The sequence below is a fragment of the Penicillium oxalicum genome, chromosome V (assembly GCF_001723175.1).
Source record: "Penicillium oxalicum strain HP7-1 chromosome V, whole genome shotgun sequence".
In the NCBI taxonomy this organism is placed as follows: Eukaryota; Fungi; Ascomycota; class Eurotiomycetes; order Eurotiales; family Aspergillaceae; genus Penicillium; species Penicillium oxalicum.
Window position 1 is genome coordinate 2,788,836 of NC_064654.1, and position 18,587 is coordinate 2,807,422.

The following is an 18,587-nucleotide window of genomic DNA, read 5'->3' on the forward strand; positions in this document are numbered from 1 at the left end:
TATACGTAGCCTTTTGTGTATTTTTTTTTTGGTAGTTGATATTGGTATTGGAGCAACCTCGAGTCCTGGTCCTGATCTATTCCCACCACATCCCGGCAGTGATACTGTACCATTGATGATTGAACTGAACTGATCGCCATGATGACATTGGCTACACAAATTCCGGTTGTGATTGGGGTTGGAGACCTCAAAAACAGATCGACTCGTCTTGAAGATGCATTTGAACCGCTAGATCTCATGGTGCAGGCCATCTCGGTGGCTTTGCAAGATACAGGATTGTCAAGCGAGAGTGCACAGTCCCTCCAGCAAATGGTGGATAGTATCTCAATTGTGGCAAATTGGACGTGGCCCTATCCCAATACTCCCAAACTACTTCGCGACAAATTGAAGTGTCGGGCGACGTATCTTCATGAGAGTGAGCACGGCGGTCATTCACCCGCCGAGCTGTTTGACGAAGCGGCGCGACGCATTGCCCACGGTCATAGCAAAGTCGCCGTAGTGACCGGTGGAGAGGCTCTCGCTTCATGTAAGACACAATCTTTATCCACAGGGGATTCTCTTGTCCCAGGCTGACGATGAAATGCAGTGGGCGCATTTCAAGCGGCGAAGAAATTCCCACCTCCGGGGTGGACGCAGTTGGATGATTATACCTCCATTTGGGAGAAGGAGCACAAGCAGAGTATGTCAAATGTTCATACCTGGTGCAGTTTTTGAATTCACCTTTGCATCTTGATACTGACCGCGTCTCAGATCTTGCCGCCAACTATGGACTTGGCCTACCGACTCAGGTCTACGCGATGTATGAAGCAGCGCTCAGAGCGCACCGAGGTCAAAGCCTCGCGGAGAATCACCACGAATCGAGTGAGCTGTATGCCGAGTATGCCCGTGTCGCAGCACAGAACCCCATTGCATGGACCCATGGGAAAGAACCCGATTCTGCAGAGAAAATTGGCAAAGTGACCAAGAAGAACCGAATGATTTGCCTTCCATGTGGGTGCTTCCTTGACTTCTTTCCCCGCCCCCACTCGTTTCGAAAGACAAGATTGAGTATGTCCTTGATATTGACACGGAAACAGATCCGCTGGTGATGAATGCATTCAATACCGTCAACATGTCCGCGGCGTGTATTCTCACTTCCCTTGACCATGCGCGAGAACTGGGCGTGGCTGAATCTCGCTTGATTTTCCCACTCGGGGGCGCGGGCATTCATGACCATGAGAACTGTAAGACAAACATCGAGCATTCCATGACCTTTTGATGCAAGAGATCTGGTTTCTGACAAGACCACAGTCTACGAGCGGAGCTCGTTCTTCCATAGCCAAAGCCTATCCTCTTGTCTTGATGCGACTCTGGCAGTTTCAAATGTGAAGACCGCAGAGATTGATCTCTTCGATTTTTATTCGTGAGTGAGCCGGGAAAGAACCGTTCAATATCTCGGATAGTACGAGTCCCACTTGCTAAATGATGCTCTGCAGATGTTTCCCGATAGTTCCCAAGTTGGCCTCCCTGCACCTGGGGATCCCGATTCATGGAGGAGCGCGACCAACCACCTTGCTTGGGGGGTTGACTTCATTCGGTGGAGCCGGTAACAATTACTCGATGCATGTATGTTGAAAAAGATGAAAATCGATCTCTCCCCACAAAGCCCTTTCGATTCCCGCACAGCAGTTGACGAAATATCAATGCTTCAAGGCAATTACAGAAATGGTCCGCCAGCTGCGTAGTGGTCGCCACGGCCAGCTCGGTTTAGTTCTAGCCAACGGTGGTGTCCTCTCACATCATCATGCAGTCTGCCTTTCACGAAATGCCCGAAGCGACGGGACTCCCTACCCCGGTCGAAATCCTCTGTCTTTGCGAGTCCGCGATGCTCAGCCTCGAATCGTCGAGCGCGCGCAAGGGAATGCACGGATTGAGGTGAGTCCATTTTACTCCATTTTTTCCGCAACCTCGCAAGTATTGGCGATACTGATCGTACCGTACAGACTTATACCGTTCAATACGAGCGAGACGGATCGCCTCTTGTGGGCTTTGTGCTGGGACGTCGGGACCAAGATGGCGCGCGGTTCATCGCCGTTACGACGGTCGGGTCGAGTTTGAAAGCGCTTGGTGCTGCTAGTGAGCAGATTGGAAGATCTATTTGGGTCGATTTTGACGAGGACATGGGTCGGAATACTTTTAAAGTATTGGAAGCTAGGCTGTAGGAGTTTGGGTTGTACACAAATATGATGATGTTTCCTCCGACTGTCCCGAATGCCTCGAATTTATCCCCACTGGATAAAACTGAGAATACAATATGATTCTGAACGTACGAGGGATGGAAAAAAAAAACTCATTGTATTCTTGGTCTTTATTCCCCCCATCTCAGAAACTACAACTTGGACGCCACCCACTGCGGCTGCTTCTTCGCCGCAAACGCCTCCAAGCCAATCCTGAGATTCTCCGAAGCGAGCAACCCTCGACCATACTTTTCCGCCGTAATCTTGTCGGCTTCTATCGTACTGGCCGTCTCCCATGACTCGCGAAGCCCCGAGCGCGACACGATAATGGCATCGGGAGATTTGTTGGCAATCTCCTTGGCCATCTCCAGAGCTTCATCGAGGACTGATTCGTGAGATTGAGCGATGCGGTTGATCAATCTCAGGGAGAGAGCCTCCTGGGCGGGAACACGACGACCGGTCAGCGCCAGTTCGGTGCCGATTCTCATACCGCAGTCGCGCACGATCCGTGAGAGCCCTCCGGCTCCTGCGTACAGTCCGCGCAGGACTTCGGGAAGTCCGAAATACGCCTGGGGCGAGGCGACGATGAGATCACTAAATAAATCACGAGGCGGGGTGTAACTGTTAGTTATTTTTCCCCTTTCTTCTTCCCCTTCTTCTCTCCCACTTTCCAAGGCAGCCAAGACGCACCAATTCAAACAGATTTCAAATCCACCACCCAAGGCGAGTCCGTTCACCGCGGCAATGACGGGCTTTTTACCGCGTCGTTGACTCAGTCCAGCAAATCCACCTTCGGCAACCTTGTTCGGCCGGGTCTCGTCGCCGCGACTAATGTCCCGTTGCTCGAGCAAGTCGGCACCTGCGCAAAAGGCCTTGCTCCCTTTCCCGGTAATGATGCCCACCCGCATCGACGGCTCATTGTCCATCCAATTCCAGAGCGCTGTACCTTCATGATGACCCTGGATAGGAACCGAATTCATACGCTTCTCTCGGTTGATTGTTGCGAGTAACACCCCCGGGCTTGGGAATGAGACCTCGAAGATGCTAGTTGGTGGGGGCGGTGTTTGGAACGACATTTTTTTGGATATCTTTTTGTGTGTGTGTGTGTGTGTGGGTGTGGGTTCTGAGCAGATATCTCTGGAGAAATTCAAAAGACGATCGTCCAGCGTCTCGAGTTAAAGAGTGGGTGTGGTGAGGAGTAGTTCAGTCCTGGAAGTTGATGACATGGGAGTGACAGTACTCAAGGCCAGTGTGCACTTGCGCTGTACATGCAAAAGTGTGGGGAAAGCTCCCCCGGGGCCGTGGACCTCGGTTCAACATTTTGGCGTGTCGACTGTCGATCGCGGACGTGCATCGGTACCTGAACCTGTCCAGTGGGTGCAGGCGATTTGTGAACCAAAAAGATGCACATGGATGCTTTTGGTCCCAAGATAAATGAATCAAAATGTGTTGTCGGAGAGATGCGTCCTTCCACAGGCAGGTAAAATACTCCTGATGCAAACAAAATCATCAGGGGCAAGGAGGCGATGAAGACGAGACGGACAAGGGTCCTTGGCCTATACTAATCAGTATCACCAGCAGTATCTACATACATAGGTTCTTTTTTTTGCCTTTATTTTTCTTGGATTTCGCTGTCCACACCAACTTCTTCTGGAATCCTTCCGTGACTATTGGGGTCAAGGGTTCATCATTGGTTCCTCTTGACGATTTCGGTTCTCGTCGGTGGAGTTCCAGCCAACGGCCTCGGGACCTCTGGAGATCGGCTGCTACGGAGGAGCAATAAGCGCGAACTGCACGCACCGCGCGCACTGACTAGTTACCACTAATTCCAAAAGTTGTCAGCATCTAGTACCAAATAGTCCAGCTAGTAGCGACTAGCTAGTCACTCTCATCACAGACTGCAAAATATCCAAGATGCACCCAAGTTCCACGAGTCCGCACTGCGACAGTCGCGTGAACCATGCGATAAGAAAACCTCCGGAAAAAAAAAAGTTTAGCGCCGTCGCAAACCATCTCCTGCAGCTTCCCGATTCGTCCGATCTGGTGTCCTTACTCCAACGGGCCCTACAAGGTCTTGTCGGAGTCGCTTCTGCTTGTAGTGAAATCGTATCTACCCTACCAGTAGAAGAGGCTCACGAAATCATGGTACCCCGCTGACCTGACGATGGGTGGATGGTGGGAGGGGAACGGAAGAACCGTTGAAAATCGATTCCAATGCCCGCCCCTTCCCTAACCTGAGATTGTCATCGTTTCTCTCTTGTCAATCTCCAACGATCAGAGACCGTGAACAGAAAGATATCGCCTTAAGCTCACAAAAAAGAGAAGAAACAAGAGTATACGTATAGAATACGTGCACAATGACGGCGACCGGCGCCCAAATGGGCTCGACATGCAGCTTCTCAACTCGAATTTCGCTTCGCTGGGTCCCCGAGCCCCCCGAGGAGACCACCGACACCATCGTTCTCTCTGTAGGAGAATGGTTTCTCGATCTACGAATGGACAAAAAATCCGGCGCCATTGACTGGGCGATGGCGGGGACTCGAATCGTCGATAACCCCAATGAAACACCAGGTGTGTCCCTCCTGCGCAGGAATGCCAATCTATATCGCGCAACGGGATGAAGACTGACCCCTCTCTCCACCCTTCCACAACGCAGTTCGAGTGCGCTTCACTCGCGAATTGGACTCTTTCAATGAGATTGGCATGGTCGATCCAGCCACCTTCAGCCCCTTGCCGAACGGCGACGATCTCGAGACAGGTGAGATGCCCCGCACGGATCGACCCGGGGCGCCCATGACGGCCTTTGAAGAAGTTTGGCGGGAATTGCCATTCCGACAGGGTCCCGAGGGAGACCAAAGGGGCCTGTCTTGGGTCCTAGAATCGGATGATGGGGATCTTTTTCCCTCGGAGAGCCAGGAGGGACCGGTGGTTGTGACCAAGGTCTTTGTCGGTCGAATCTGGGGCACTTACCTGGGCTTCCAGCAAGCTCAAACTCATTCTCGGGTCAAAGAGTCGGACGGCCAGTGGTCGGTGACGAGAACCGGAGGGGAAGTCAGTGCTCGACGAGAGGAGTGGAGCGGATCTACATGGGAGAAGAAGTACGTGGTTGGACCCGAGGGAGATAATCTGCCCTCGATGCAGATTGGATTCGAGGGAGAGGGTGAGGGCTCATGGAGAGTTTCGGGTGAGAGAGTGACTCTTCACGGAAGATCATTCATTGTACGCGCATTTGAGGATCTTTAAGAATCCGAGAGTGGACTCCAGCATTCTACCTAGGTCTTTTACGTTACGAGTCAGGACCTGAAAGGTGGTAGCAAGCTTTGCATACGACATGACTCTTTTTGACCGTGCTTCGTACTCTGAGAAAGTCCTTGGAAGTAGCCAGCTCCAGAATCGAGATATCTTTGGAGGGTGAAAACATCTCATTCTAAAGTCATCGAAAGGGAAGGACCGAAATGGTGCAAGTCCGGTCAGGATTATCATCGTGAAAACTACAGAAGATCAAAAGGATCAAGCGAGCACTATCCTTTCTGCTTTTCGCTCGAAAGAGGGGATTATGATCCCAGGATCCAAAGATATACTTTGTTACTGTGCTCGGTAGTCAGAGCATTCGGTGCGACGGACTGCCTTAACCTCAGCCATAGTAGTGGAGGCTGGAAAAAGAAGGACCGAGAAAAGTTTGACGACCTTGAGGGATTCCGTAACGTTGACCAAAAATCGAAAGTGAAAATATGGCTTATGTGTGACAATATGGAGAATGGAGAAAATAATCATGTTTGCCCACGGCCTTGGCGGATGTGAGGCAACCTTTTTGGTCTGTTCAGGCACTGGGGGAAGTGCGGCTAGCGTTCAGCTGGATCGTCGGGAGCGAATTAAAACGAAGAGCGACCAGTCAACAGTAAAGCGACATTGTCGGCTGCACCGCTGCAGTGTCGGTGATTGGCGCATGGCTGTCGACTTGTTCCTACGTTGGAGATTCCCAGGTAAAGACACTGCTAAAATTGGATCGACTACCTGAGTACCTAATTACCTATAGGTTGAGGGATCTGAGACAAGAATCTGCCAGACCATCATGAGGTGTGGACAATCGACACCCAAGAGTAATTCCCGTCATGTGTAGAATTGTCCGGTAAGAGGCAGAAACACTACAGAGATGCCCAGCAACCGATAGAGGGGATCTGTGCAGAATATCAGGGGGCACAAGTACAAGAATCGCTCTCCTTGGGATGCTGGAAGCGTCTAGTGTACTACTAGCACTCCGTACTGGACTTCATCTCCCGGTTCTAGAGCCCCTGTTTGACTTTGGACGGTCAAATACAGTAGTCGCCCCCGGAGTTCCGGACGTAAAGGAGTGGACCGGTGAAGAAGAGCAAATGAGGGCTATAATATCGCTTGCGCCATCGAGTCTAATAGCTTATAAACCTATTGATGGTTCGAGACAAATCCTATCGCTTAACCCCTATTGACCGGGACAGCGATCTAATTCTGAACTTGGCGCTCTACACTGATGCTCCTGTGATTCGTCGATGACTTACAGCAGGGGGACTGATTCCCGTTGAAGAATCCGGCAAATCCCCCCTAGAGAATCATCTTGCGGTGGACGGCATGTAAGATGGGGTACACAATACTGCAAGCTTGTAAGTGACTTGACTCCATGTCCTCCCTGATCGATGCCGGGGGTCTATTTGGGGGAAAGCAAGCTTAAGCAAGCCCCAACTCTGTGTGCAGACCCGGATGTGTCGGTTTGTACGCGTGGCCATGTATGTATGCCAATCTCCACATTACAATACAGCACATTAGTACTATACTTTAGTCATACAGCTTCTCACGTTGTAGTGTAATCGATTGTAATACTTGGTAAGGCACGGTGTTCTTTTTTTGGAGCTTGGCGGACGACAGAGAAAAAAAAAAAAAGGAAAACGGGACCCACGGCCATGCGGCCATCAGTTGCCTACCTTATCCGGAGGGCCCACGGGTTGGCCGATAGAAACTAAGATGGTGGGAATGTAGACGGGTTATTATGGACATCCTGCAGATTTCAGAAATTCCGACATGTACTCTCCTCTGAGTAACTCTACCCAGTTGTCGTCCTATGTAAATACCCAAGGTGTGCTCGTGTCGCTCCTCGCATTCAACACCCGAGACGTGTTTCATCGTGCAACCGAGTAAAAAAAAAGAAAGAAACAAGGAAAGAAAGAAAGAAACGAAAAGGAAAAGAAAGAGGCTGCCCAATTCTAGAACTTCCTCCAGAGCTTTCGCATTCCCATCAGGTCAGGCGGGAGTGGCGGCCACACGACCGTGCGGTGCTGCCTCTGGTCACGTTCTCTCTGGTTATCATCTCATCATCATCGGTCGAGACGAATTTCCTCCCACGGTGGTACTGCGGGCTGATTCTCTTCCTCCCCAGCCTCTCTCTCGTCTGGCCCCCTATTCATAGAATTTACCTTCGTTGGTTCAGCACTCATTGACCCACTGCCAAAAGTCAGGTCCGGCCACTGTCCTTCCTTTGCCAGGCTGCAACGTCATCACGCCTACTGGGCAACGCTCTGCAGGCAGCACAAACCCTCATCCGGGCTTTCTGATTCTACAGCCAGTGCCGGCGCCCTGGTTTGACACTGGAGTCGTCCCGTTCTCAGGTCACCATCCTTCCAATCGTTCAATCTGCATACTGCATCTCGCCAACAAAAAGACAGAGAAGAGACCAAAAGAAAACTCTTATTTCCTCTATCAATCCCCCTTTTCTGCGACTGACCCTTTTTCAATCTTTCGTGGAGTAATTGATCCGCGCTGTTTCGGTTCTAGCGGTCTTCTTTGCTCCACCCTCAATCCCCCCCCCCCCCCCCCCCCGTGCGAGCGATACCGTGCCCGCTGCCGAGTGCCCTACCGCGGGCGCTCCTAAAGTGTGCCTCATCTACTTGTCGAGCCTACAGAGTTATTTCGACGTCCTCGTTCAGAATTTCCTCGAACATTGCGCAAAAGTCCTCAGCGCAGGTGGAAGGCCAGTACGAGCCTCGCGCCTGGGTGATTCGTTTGCCTAGCCGACGTCATGGGCCGCTCGCGTGGTATGTCGACGGGAGATCAGCTCCCGCTCCCTCTGCAACATTTGGACAATGCTGACCACAGTTTTTGCATCGGTGCTCCCCAGTCCTCTCGTTTATATCTACTTGGGGGAGCTCCAAAAACCACGAATCTGGCAGAGAAAGCAAAAGGTCATCGCGCAATGTCACCCCCATCCACACTCCTCCGAGGCGGCAGACACCGCCGCCAGAGACGCCGTCTCCCCCGCCGGAGTTGGCACCTGTCGCGGCCACAAACCCTAGAGGAGACGGAATCAGTTCGCGCCCGGCTTCAATGCTCTTTTCTCGAAATCCACCGCTCATGACTCACGAGGAGGGAACTCCGCCAGAACTTTCGCCCATTTTCTCCTTCTTAAACGTCCACACCAACAAGGTTTATCAGGAAGGATATTTCTTAAAGTTAAACGATCAAGATTCGCGTACGTCAGTCTGTGGCAGAGTGATGCTGCCAATTGCTCCTTGTCTGGTTCAAGCTGAGCGGTGACTAGACACCTCATCATGGACATGGTTGACTAACTTGCGTGATAGAGGGCCGTCCCTGCGTGGATCGACAGTGGGTTGAATGCTATGCACAGCTCGTTGGAACCGTCCTTTCCCTGTGGGAGGCGGCTGCGCTGGACGCAGCTGGTGGAGAAGAGGTCCCAGCGACGTACATTAACCTCGCAGATGCCTCGATCAAGATGGTATGCCCGCCCCCACCAAAACCACCCTTCTTCCTGAATGAACCGTGGGAAGCCTTCGAGGCGCTAACGTGATGTCTGCGGTTCAGATCGAGTCGTTACCCATTAGAAATGGAGCCGTGCAACCGTTGAAGAATGTTCTCAGTCTCTCATCTGCAGGGAAAAATCGATATCTACTTCATTTTAGTTCTTACCACTCAATGCTTCAATGGACGGCAGCTATCCGTCTAGCGATGTTCGAACACGCGTCACTATATGAGGCGTATACCGGCTCCCTCATTGCTGCCAAAGGCAAAAGTTTGAATGGCATCCAGTCCATTCTAACGCCCAACAAATTCAAGTGTGAGGACTGGGCTCGAGTTCGGTTCGGTGCCGGAACGCCCTGGAGGCGATGCTGGTTTGTGATTGAGCCGCCAAATGAAAAGGATCTTCAGAAGGCGAGAAAATTGATGAAGAAATCTGCCTATGACCGCTCCACCATGCTGGTTACGGGGTGCATCAAGTTCTATGAGAAGAGAAAGACCAAGAAAGCCCAGCCCATCGCAACAGTGACGAATGTTTACTCGGCCTACGCGATCTACCCTCAATCCAAGGCTCTCATTGACCAGTCTTCTCTCGTAAAACTGGAAGGCAGGATCACACTGCATGGAGGGAGCGAAGCCTCGACAGAGGGTCTTGTCTTCGTGATGCCTGAGCTTCACGCCGCTGTTTCGGGCTTCGAGACGATGCTTCGATTCCTTTTTCCGACTTTTGACACTTTCAATCTCTACGGGCGTCCAACCCGGCTCGTGGCTGACGTCAATCACCTCAAAAGTATCATGTTTGCTTTTCCCAAACAACGACGCTATGGCTACTTGGATGTTCTGGACATCACAAATCTCCTGCAGATACCCGGAAGCCTAGAATGGAGTGAAGCTGAGTGGAGGAAACGCTTGAAGGAAGCCACGCAGAAGCGCATGAGCGCTGGCCGCAGTCGAACAAACAGTGTGAACAGCAGTAAACCTCGCTACCGCGCCAGTGTCTCCAGTCGCTTGAACGAGAGCTCGATGAGAGAATACCGGCAGTGCCCTGCTCTCCCAGAGGCCAATCCCGACTTCAACCAGTCTACGGATGCAATTATCCACGAGGCTCCCAAGGTTGATCCTGTTGTCTACCATTCTAGGGGAATGTCAGATATCACAGGACTACAAACAGGGCAGGTGCTGGGCATGAATCCGCGAAGTAACCATTCATTCCACTCGTCAGCACAAGACCTCGTACAAGACGGTCGTGCACAGGCTCTGGCTGGTCCGATTGAAGAACAGACTGGTAGCCCGGAGAGTGATCGTCATCCGAATGCTGTTGAGCAGACAAATAGCCTGGAAGAACAGCTACCGCCCCGTACACCACCTTCTCCAGTCACAAAGCCTCCCACTTTTGCACACGGTCCTCGAGAAACGCCCGCTCATCGACCACAAACAAGCAAAGAGCAGAGACTGGCCAACAATCGGATGTCCCACACGACGTTGATGCAGATTCACCAGATCAGCAAATCGGGTACAGAAATGGCAAACGAAGCCCCAGATTCGGAGCATGATACTCCTTCGCCGGCGGGTGACGCAGACCACCGGCCTGGAAACCATGGACCGTACCAGGCCTACTCGACAGAGGGTCTTGCTACCAATCTGCCCAGTGACGAGGACACAAGTCTTGCTTTTCCTCGGCGACCAGTGCCCACCGCAAATCTGGGGCTAGCGACTCCAAGCCCAGAGGGAAATTCTTCGCCTCAACCCAAAGTTCCCGCTGACATGGGCATCAAAGCCGTCAAACGGAAGCCTCTTCCACAAAGACAGCTGTTCAATGAGCAATTTCCACCAATTTCACCTGCCAGCGAAGGGCCCAGCTACGACGATCTTCGGCATACACTGGACGAGGACGTGTTGAATCGTATCGCTCCTCACATTCCCTCGCCGGTTTCCATGACACGGAATGAAGAAGAAAGTCTTTATGACGCTGCCTCGGCTGTCTCTCCAGACTACGCGAGTACCCATGAGTCGGTCTATAGCGAAAAGTCAATGAAAAGAATGGGCGTCAAGAAAATTGCTGGAGAACCTTCCCGGCAGGATCTCGTGATCGGCGATGCTCATTACGTTACTGACAAGCAGGTTGAGCCTAATCCGGACATTCCCGACTTCGACTTTGGCCCAACGCTCGCTTACATGCCCACTACTGGGCGTCCTACCACCGGTGACACACTGAAGAAGGCTTCGCATAACAGAAAAGACTCTGACTTCAAGCTTGCCATACCAAGCAACCCCATGGAGCACGGTCATGTGCGATCTTCCAGTCAGGAAGACCGCCGCCGTAGCGTCCTTTGGCAACCTGGCATGGCCAGTATTCGCCCTACCACACCAGGGGGTGGTCTTACGCCGGAGCAATTTGTTCAGCAGCGAGCTGCACCCAGTCCTCCCTTGCATATGCACCAGCGTTCTTCATCACGCACGAATCCAGCCCCACCCCGACCAGTCTCTGGAGACTGGACAAATCAGACTCGACCTCACTCGCGCATGACATCCTATCCAGATGCCCATCATCGTCCCTCGTCGCGAGGAGCCACTACGATGATCACCAATTACAACGACGTGTCGAATCATCTCTCGGCACGCGAGCAAGAGCATGTCGCACGAATGACCGGTTCTTCATTCTTTGATATCTCGGGTCACTCCAAAAAATCTCAGTCTCAAGTCAACCCGATGGGTCTCGTATCGACAATTGATGCTCGCGAGCGTGAGAAGCGGGAGATGAAAGAGGGAATGTCGAACCAAATGGTCCAGCACGCCATTACTCAGCGACAGCTTCATCAACAATATCAGCAGCAGCAACAGCAACAGCAACACTTCACGCATCACCCACAGCCTTTGGCCTCCCACTATGCTGGTTCTGTGTATCCAACCCAGGCTGTGGATGGCATGTACAACATGCCTGGCGCCAGCCACACGTGGGATGCACTGCACCAGATGAATCGTCCAGATGAGCCTCGTCGCAAGTCGTGGTATGGTCAGCTTGCGCAAGCTTCACCGGCTCCACCTACCTACCCACAAAACCAGCAAAGTCAATACTTTCCGCAACAGCACGTAGGCTATCCCGCGAACTATAACTTCTCGCACTAAACTACGGTGCTATCAACCATCGCAAATATTCTCGCCCAACGGCCATACCGCACCACTACTCTTCTGCATGTCTCTTCTTATGTTGCCTTCCATTCTTGACTCCATTTTTTGAAAGCTAGACCTCCGTCCACAATCTTGCCAATCCCTCGCTCTTTCTATGTCTCCCTCTTTCATTTTCTCTCCTTGCCTTCTTCAGTCCATTCCCTAAAGAGCCTTTCTTTTCTGTCCACGCCCCGCGTTTGTCAATGATTCTTGCATCGAGCATCAGGTTGGAGTTTCGTTCTGCTCATCTCTTTGAAGTGGTTCAACGGAGTTTACTTCTTCAAAAATCCATGTTTGATTTGGATTCAACCTTTTCTTCCTTCTTTTCTTGTCTATTATTCAATTGGCATAAATCCTTGTCCAATTCTCGTCGCGTCTCCTCAATATCTTTCTCCTATTGTCTCCCAAGCGTAGCTGTCATCTTTGCCCGCATCGCAGATTGAATAGACTCAATACGAATTCTCCTAGAATAAAAGTTGAACATATGCTTTTTCATGTGCCATCTTGGCCCCTGGGTTTGAGTGAAGTACACATAACATTGAATCTTATGTGTACGCTACCTCCGGGGCGTCACAGTTCAGTCCGTCGTTTCTGCTGACTGAAAGGTCTGGTGCGGCAAGGCATCACATGCTGTAGGCGGCACCTAGAGCACTTGTACTTGATCTCCACGACAGCAGACAGCCGAGCTTTGAAAGTCTATATTACAGTAAGAGGAGAGACGAGACCAAAACTAGAAAAAAATCTTACAGATCATGATCCGCGGTTGAAGCAGCGATATGGCCAACCTGTAATGGCGTTGCAGCATAAATGATGTTACGTACAAAAAACAATAGCCAGGAAAAGCTCCAAGAGATAAAGAGGTATCCAAGAACGCCAGGAATGCCCCATTTGATGAATATCTTTTTCATGTTTACCAACACCCCAGGCATGAGAAGGGGAAATGCGAAAAGGCGCTTGTTATATTCCAACACGCGGAAGATGAGACAAGGGGCAACAATCTAGCTTGAATGCAATTTCTTAATGCGCATGCTGCCCTCGTAGAGGCCACGGTCCACAGCCGCAGCTACAGTCAAGGTTCCTCCAATGATGGCACAGACACCAGTCAAAAACCCGGTGAATGTTTTGGGTCGTGTTTCACGATTAACAACCTTCATGGGAGAGATGTCGTAGTTGAAGAAGACGCCTGGAATACCGCCAGAGGCGTGCATACGCTCCTTGTGGCCCTCGGCAGCATCGTCGCCACCCATGAGAGGTCGCTTATGCGAAGTGACCGAGTACTGGTGGGCTTCGATGCTACCCTGAGAGCCGTAGGCCAGACCGTGATAACCAAGGGGCGCCTTATCATAAGCGCTGTGGATGGCTGCAGAGAAGGTAGGATCCCAACCTAGGGGCAGGTACGAAGTTGAGACGACCTTGACGAAATACATGAAATTGAACGCAGGCTCATCGGTCGCCTGCTTAGTATCGTCCAATGGGTTGGTGTGATGGTGGTCGGTCCACTGCCAGCGATCTGCAAGCTCTGCAGGCAATTGAGGGCCGAATCGAAGCTCGTGGATCTCGTGCGTCATTGTGTGTTGCTCCGACGCAGGCGCATCACGCATAAAGTAATTGTCCATGTCGTGAGCATGCATGTTTCCGCTGGTGTAGCTGCGGCCTGGAGCGATGTGGAAGTTACCCACAACCTTGTTGACTCGGAGCACACCCTCGACTCGGCAGCCTTCACGCCGTTGAGCCAAGATCTTCTCGCCGTATCCTTCGCGCGTGCATTGCTCCACGTTCTCACCAATACCAAAGGCCCATTGCTTGTTGGCGTATGCCTCTCGCACCTCGTCACAGGTACTACAGCAGCCTGCTTTGATCGCATTCGGGGGCGCGTCGGCGCCATAGCATTGACCACAGTAGTCAGGATCCAGATGTGCCGCTGCATTTGCGGGAGAGTGCCTGGTGTTTCAAAGAATTCGCAGTGAGCCCGTGTCATCCCTTCCAGAAATCAAAGGGTGGAATTGAAGGTAGACAGAACTTACAGATCAAGAGCTTGAACGTTGATAACGTGGCCTCCTTCCGATGCTGGGGCGAGGCGAACTTTGTTGATACCGTGTGCTACGCCAACCTGCATCTCCCCTGACACGTCCATGACATCCAAGGTCAAGAGCTCACAGGGAAGTCGGGGAAAAGTCATGTTCAGATGAATCTCCATCCGCTCGCCTGCTCAATTGAGAAGTGTCTCCGTATTAACGATCTTGCCCTGGACGGTGACTGACCTAGAATGCAGTGTGCCTAGGGATGATAGCAGCTTACCTCTGGATTTGTCCACAATCAACTCAGGCTGGACTACTACACGACGATAGTCCATCCATTCTCCCCAGACCAGCCACATCACGACTAATAGCGACACAATGGTGATGATACCGCCCGAGTTGGTACGAATGCGCGCATCTTCAACGGTCTTGGCGAAGGCATCTAGCCTCGTGAAACGTGACTTCGCAGGCATCTTGATCAGCGATAGGAGCGCATAGATGAGATGCTCCGTTTATAAATGAATGGAATGCCGATATACAGCTCTGGACTTCTTCACGAGAAAATTGGGGAATAATTAGCACAGGTTTCCAGGAACTCGCATGCGCTAGATGTTCGATGGGCACAGCGCATGTGCAAGGTAAACTAAATCCACGTCGTATTCAAGGGTTAAAGAGTGCGGGGGGGAATGCGCTCACCTGGCAAGAGTCAACTCAATTGCTAGAACTGACCCGTGGAGCACTCAGATCGCTCTCAGATACTGCAAGCTGGCTTGATGGGAGGATCTCCGCAGTATACTCGGAGCTAAGAGAGCCGCCTGCCGATTGTATGGAAACTACCACCAAAACACAAGAAACAGCAGTCAAAGCACCTGAAAGGACAGAGGACAATCTCTCATTGGCTACTCATCTCCAAGTCCGCCGCATCTGGGACCCACCTATGATTGCTGAGTCATTCTTCAAGATCACATGATTATACTGCCTGGTATAGGCAGCATATCATGCACGTGATCCGTGCGTCACTTTTTTTGTGCTTCATCAAAGAACTTCACGATTGCCTAGACCCAGCTAGAGGCACGCCTCGCTGCCTACACTGCCAATTACGCGCTCTCTCTCAAGCTTGCCCTTCAAACTTTACGACCCACGAATATTTAGGCTCGGCTCCCGTCACCCCGCGACTCATCTGTCACCCCTGCATGCAAGTCAAACTTCTTTCGTCAATCTGAGGCGCGCATCGCGCAATTCAAAGAAACACAACTCTCTCTCCGTCACCTTCACCCTCGCCTCTTTTCTCTCTCTCCAAACTCCCGGCTCTCTCACCTTTCTCTCACTTCTGACTCCTCTCTGTGTCTCCTTTCGCCAAAATGAAGACCATGAAGTCCCGCCGTCCGGGGGGTGACCGCGGGGGCATTCGCAAGCGGGGCGCTACTCGTACCGACCGCGATGGCGACATGGATATGGATGGCCCTGGTGGACGGGGAGGAAAACGTCGTGGGGGTGGTTCGAACCGCCCGAGTGGCTCAGGCTCAGGTTCTGGCGCTGGAGTTTCTCGCCCTTCTCGTGCTGGCGGCGATCGACCCCAGGCACGCGACAAGACCTTGGATGCCATTCAGAAAGCACTCCTAGATACCCGTGAGACACAAGTCAATATTCGAAAGGGAAAACCGAATTCCTCGGGTAATCTGGAGTCTTTCGGCGTTCGCGGCTGGAAGGCGAGCAACGCTGCCAGCAATCGAGATGGCGGAGTCGAGAGTCTGCTTGCATTTCTCGAACGAAAAATGAACAGCCACACCAAGTCAGGACCGCGCGCGAAAATCACCAAGGTATGTGCAACATCTGCAGCCGCGCTCCTCAGTCACCATTTACGACATCACCCGACTCGTGCGTTCTCCACTTGGCCAAGGAGGCAACCCGGTTTTGGCGTGATAGCCCTTCGTCCCTCTTGAATCACTTCGGCTCACAAGGTCCCTCGTACCTTGCTAACGTTCAAAAAATAGTCGCGCGTCGAGGGCGACACTCTTGTGGTCTCCGTCCGGCCCGACCTCGCTGACAGGATCCTTCGTGTCAATGATGCTTATTTTGCTGGGGTGCATATTGTTGTGGAGCCCTATGATGGTTCCTCAAGCGCCGTGCTCGACCGTGAACTGGGGACCGCAACAAGCACATCTCAATCGACAGCTGACACCAAGTCAAAAATGACAATGATCCTATCCAAGCGCTACTATCCTGATACTAAGCTGCTCGATCTTTCGAAACTCTCATCTGACCCGGATCTTGTTGCCATGGGTATCTTCAATCAAACTTCGACCGAATCCAAATTCTTCCCGGCTCTGATGAAGGTCTGGGAAATGGGATTCACCGACGCCACCCAGCGACGGGAAGCGGTCGAGAGTGTGAGCCTGGCTCACAACTCCCTCACAAATGTCACGGCGGTGACTACACTCTCTCAGACCTTCCCCGATCTCAAAAACCTCGATCTCTCCCACAACAACTTGAAAGATTCCCGCTCCATAAGCGCGTGGCGATGGAAGTTCCGCAACCTCGAATTCCTCGACCTTACCGAGAACCCCTTCAGCGCAGAGTCTAATTTCAAAGAGACTTTGATGAAATGGTATCCCAAGCTGCAGACTCTGAACAATGTCATTGTCCGCACACCTGAAGAGATTGCGGCCCAAAAGAAGACGCCAATTCCCGTACAAGCCCCCCACTTCCAAGACGAGGGTCAAATTGCGGAGAACTTCATTCGCGCATTCTTTGTGCGCTTTGATAGCAATCGGGATGAGCTTGCTCAGAGTTTCTACGACAGTCATTCGGAATTCACCATGAATGTCAACACCTCTGCCCCTAAAGCGCAGCAGACCGAAGCTGCAGGATGGGACCCATACATCAAGAAGAGTCGAAATCTTCTCAAAATCAACCATCTGCCCGCACGCATGTCTCGATCCTACCTCGGCGCCGATAAGATTCTTGAGGTGTGGAAGAGCTTGCCAGAGACTCGCCACCCCGACATGGCTGCCCACCCCGAGGAATACTTGATTGAATGCCACCCAGTTCCCGGATTGCCAGACCCTACCGGGCAAAGCCCTACCGGTGTCGGTGGGCTCATGGTGATGGTTCATGGCAAGTTTGAAGAAAGCGTTGGGGGCAAGGTTGAGACGCGCAGCTTCGATCGTACCTTTATTCTCGGTCCTGGCAGTGGCGTTGGGGGCATCCGGGTCATCAATGATATCCTGTGCCTTCGAGCTTACGGTGGTCACGAGGCGTGGAGTCCCGAGAACCAGGCCATCCCGTACGCCACTGTCCCCGCCGTCCCTTCTGGAGTGGGAGCCACTGCGGCTGCTGTTCCTTCTGCGCCTCTTGTTACAGCGCCGGCCCCCGTACCCGCTGCGCCCCTTGTTCAAGCCGGCATGCCTCCAGGTTACGGTGTTCCCGGCCCTGGCAAGACAGAGGTCCAGGTCCAGCAAGAGCAATTGGTGGCGCAGATGAGTGCGAAGTCGGGCATGACGCTTCAGTTCTCAGAAATGGCACTCTCTGGAAATGGATGGAACTTTGATGCGGCATGGCGAAACTTCGAGGAGCTCAAGGTATGATTTCTCTCATCTCTTCATGGACCTGTCGTTAGGTGATGCGAACTCTTGAGACTTGAGTTGGACTAATATCTGTTTTTTTCAGGCTTCGGGGACGCTGCCCGCCAGTGCCTTCCTATCTGCGGCCTGACGGACTTTTTGCCTCGTTTCACCTCTTGCGCGTCTCTCTGTTCTTTTTTTCTCCACCTAGCTCCGACTCAACTACACGATAAAATTGCATGCGATCCCAGTTTGTTCCTGCGATCGTTAGGGTATCTGTGCCATGATGATTTGCGCACAGCCCAGTGGCCATCTGAAATTTTGTTGCATTGCTCAAAGCGAATGGGCAAACGGTTTAATGAAAATGTACTCTAGTCTCCAAACATATGAGCCTTCATAAGGCTATGAAACCACCACACGATGTCAAATCGCGTTCCTAGTCCGCATTTAGCTTGTAACGAAGGGACCTGTGAATTACTAGATGTGGTTGGTTTTGCCGTTCCCGGGTTAGCGCCCAATTACACCGTCATACAACCTCTCCCTCATGGCGGACCGTAGAGACCCAAGCAGCCAAATGGGCAGAAGATGCGGCAGAAAGGAAATTGATGCCTTGACGCTTGAAGCCCGAAAATTCAGGCATCTTAAAGCAAGAGGCTGTCGTTTGTATCAATCCCCAAGAAATCAGCACTGCTATAAGAGGTACACCTACTCATAAAATTAACAAAATCCAACGTGCTGTTGCTCACTGGTTTGACCATTACCTGGCCAAGAGGTCCAAGCCAACCCATCTGTTAGGATGGTTGATCCTGCAACGGTATTTATAGACGGATGGTCCCGCAAAT

General features: G+C 51.9%; 7 protein-coding genes across 7 annotated transcripts; 4 read left to right on the forward strand and 3 right to left on the reverse strand.

The window, feature by feature from the left end:
- Positions 1-138: 138 nt before the first annotated feature.
- On the forward strand, positions 139-2,201 carry POX_e06988 (uncharacterized protein; the record flags this gene model as incomplete). Its single annotated transcript, XM_050115800.1, has 8 exons — positions 139-526; positions 587-679; positions 751-990; positions 1,077-1,223; positions 1,291-1,402; positions 1,476-1,605; positions 1,693-1,914; positions 1,983-2,201. The coding sequence occupies 8 exons, from the start codon at positions 139-141 to the stop codon at positions 2,199-2,201; spliced, it is 1,551 nt and encodes a 516-aa protein (XP_049968260.1).
- A 167-nt stretch (positions 2,202-2,368) lies between these two features.
- POX_e06989 (uncharacterized protein) lies at positions 2,369-3,292 on the reverse strand (the record flags this gene model as incomplete). Its single annotated transcript, XM_050115801.1, has 1 exon — positions 2,369-3,292. The coding sequence occupies one exon, from the start codon at positions 3,290-3,292 to the stop codon at positions 2,369-2,371; it is 924 nt and encodes a 307-aa protein (XP_049968261.1).
- Positions 3,293-4,573: 1,281 nt separating this feature from the next.
- On the forward strand, positions 4,574-5,459 carry POX_e06990 (uncharacterized protein; the record flags this gene model as incomplete). The annotated part of the gene is made up of 2 exons (XM_050115802.1): positions 4,574-4,787; positions 4,873-5,459. The coding sequence occupies 2 exons, from the start codon at positions 4,574-4,576 to the stop codon at positions 5,457-5,459; spliced, it is 801 nt and encodes a 266-aa protein (XP_049968262.1).
- Positions 5,460-8,262: 2,803 nt separating this feature from the next.
- POX_e06991 (uncharacterized protein) lies at positions 8,263-12,122 on the forward strand (the record flags this gene model as incomplete). Its single annotated transcript, XM_050115803.1, has 4 exons — positions 8,263-8,278; positions 8,362-8,712; positions 8,822-8,976; positions 9,063-12,122. 4 exons carry the CDS (start codon positions 8,263-8,265, stop codon positions 12,120-12,122), a joined length of 3,582 nt encoding a protein of 1,193 aa, XP_049968263.1.
- Positions 12,123-13,162: 1,040 nt separating this feature from the next.
- POX_e06992 (uncharacterized protein) lies at positions 13,163-14,655 on the reverse strand (the record flags this gene model as incomplete). Its single annotated transcript, XM_050115804.1, has 3 exons — positions 13,163-14,105; positions 14,189-14,369; positions 14,463-14,655. 3 exons carry the CDS (start codon positions 14,653-14,655, stop codon positions 13,163-13,165), a joined length of 1,317 nt encoding a protein of 438 aa, XP_049968264.1.
- An 888-nt stretch (positions 14,656-15,543) lies between these two features.
- POX_e06993 (uncharacterized protein) lies at positions 15,544-17,896 on the forward strand (the record flags this gene model as incomplete). Its single annotated transcript, XM_050115805.1, has 3 exons — positions 15,544-16,002; positions 16,177-17,763; positions 17,852-17,896. 3 exons carry the CDS (start codon positions 15,544-15,546, stop codon positions 17,894-17,896), a joined length of 2,091 nt encoding a protein of 696 aa, XP_049968265.1.
- Positions 17,897-17,914: 18 nt separating this feature from the next.
- Positions 17,915-18,385, reverse strand: POX_e06994 (uncharacterized protein; the record flags this gene model as incomplete). Its single annotated transcript, XM_050115806.1, has 2 exons — positions 17,915-18,058; positions 18,278-18,385. The coding sequence occupies 2 exons, from the start codon at positions 18,383-18,385 to the stop codon at positions 17,915-17,917; spliced, it is 252 nt and encodes an 83-aa protein (XP_049968266.1).
- Positions 18,386-18,587: the final 202 nt, after the last annotated feature.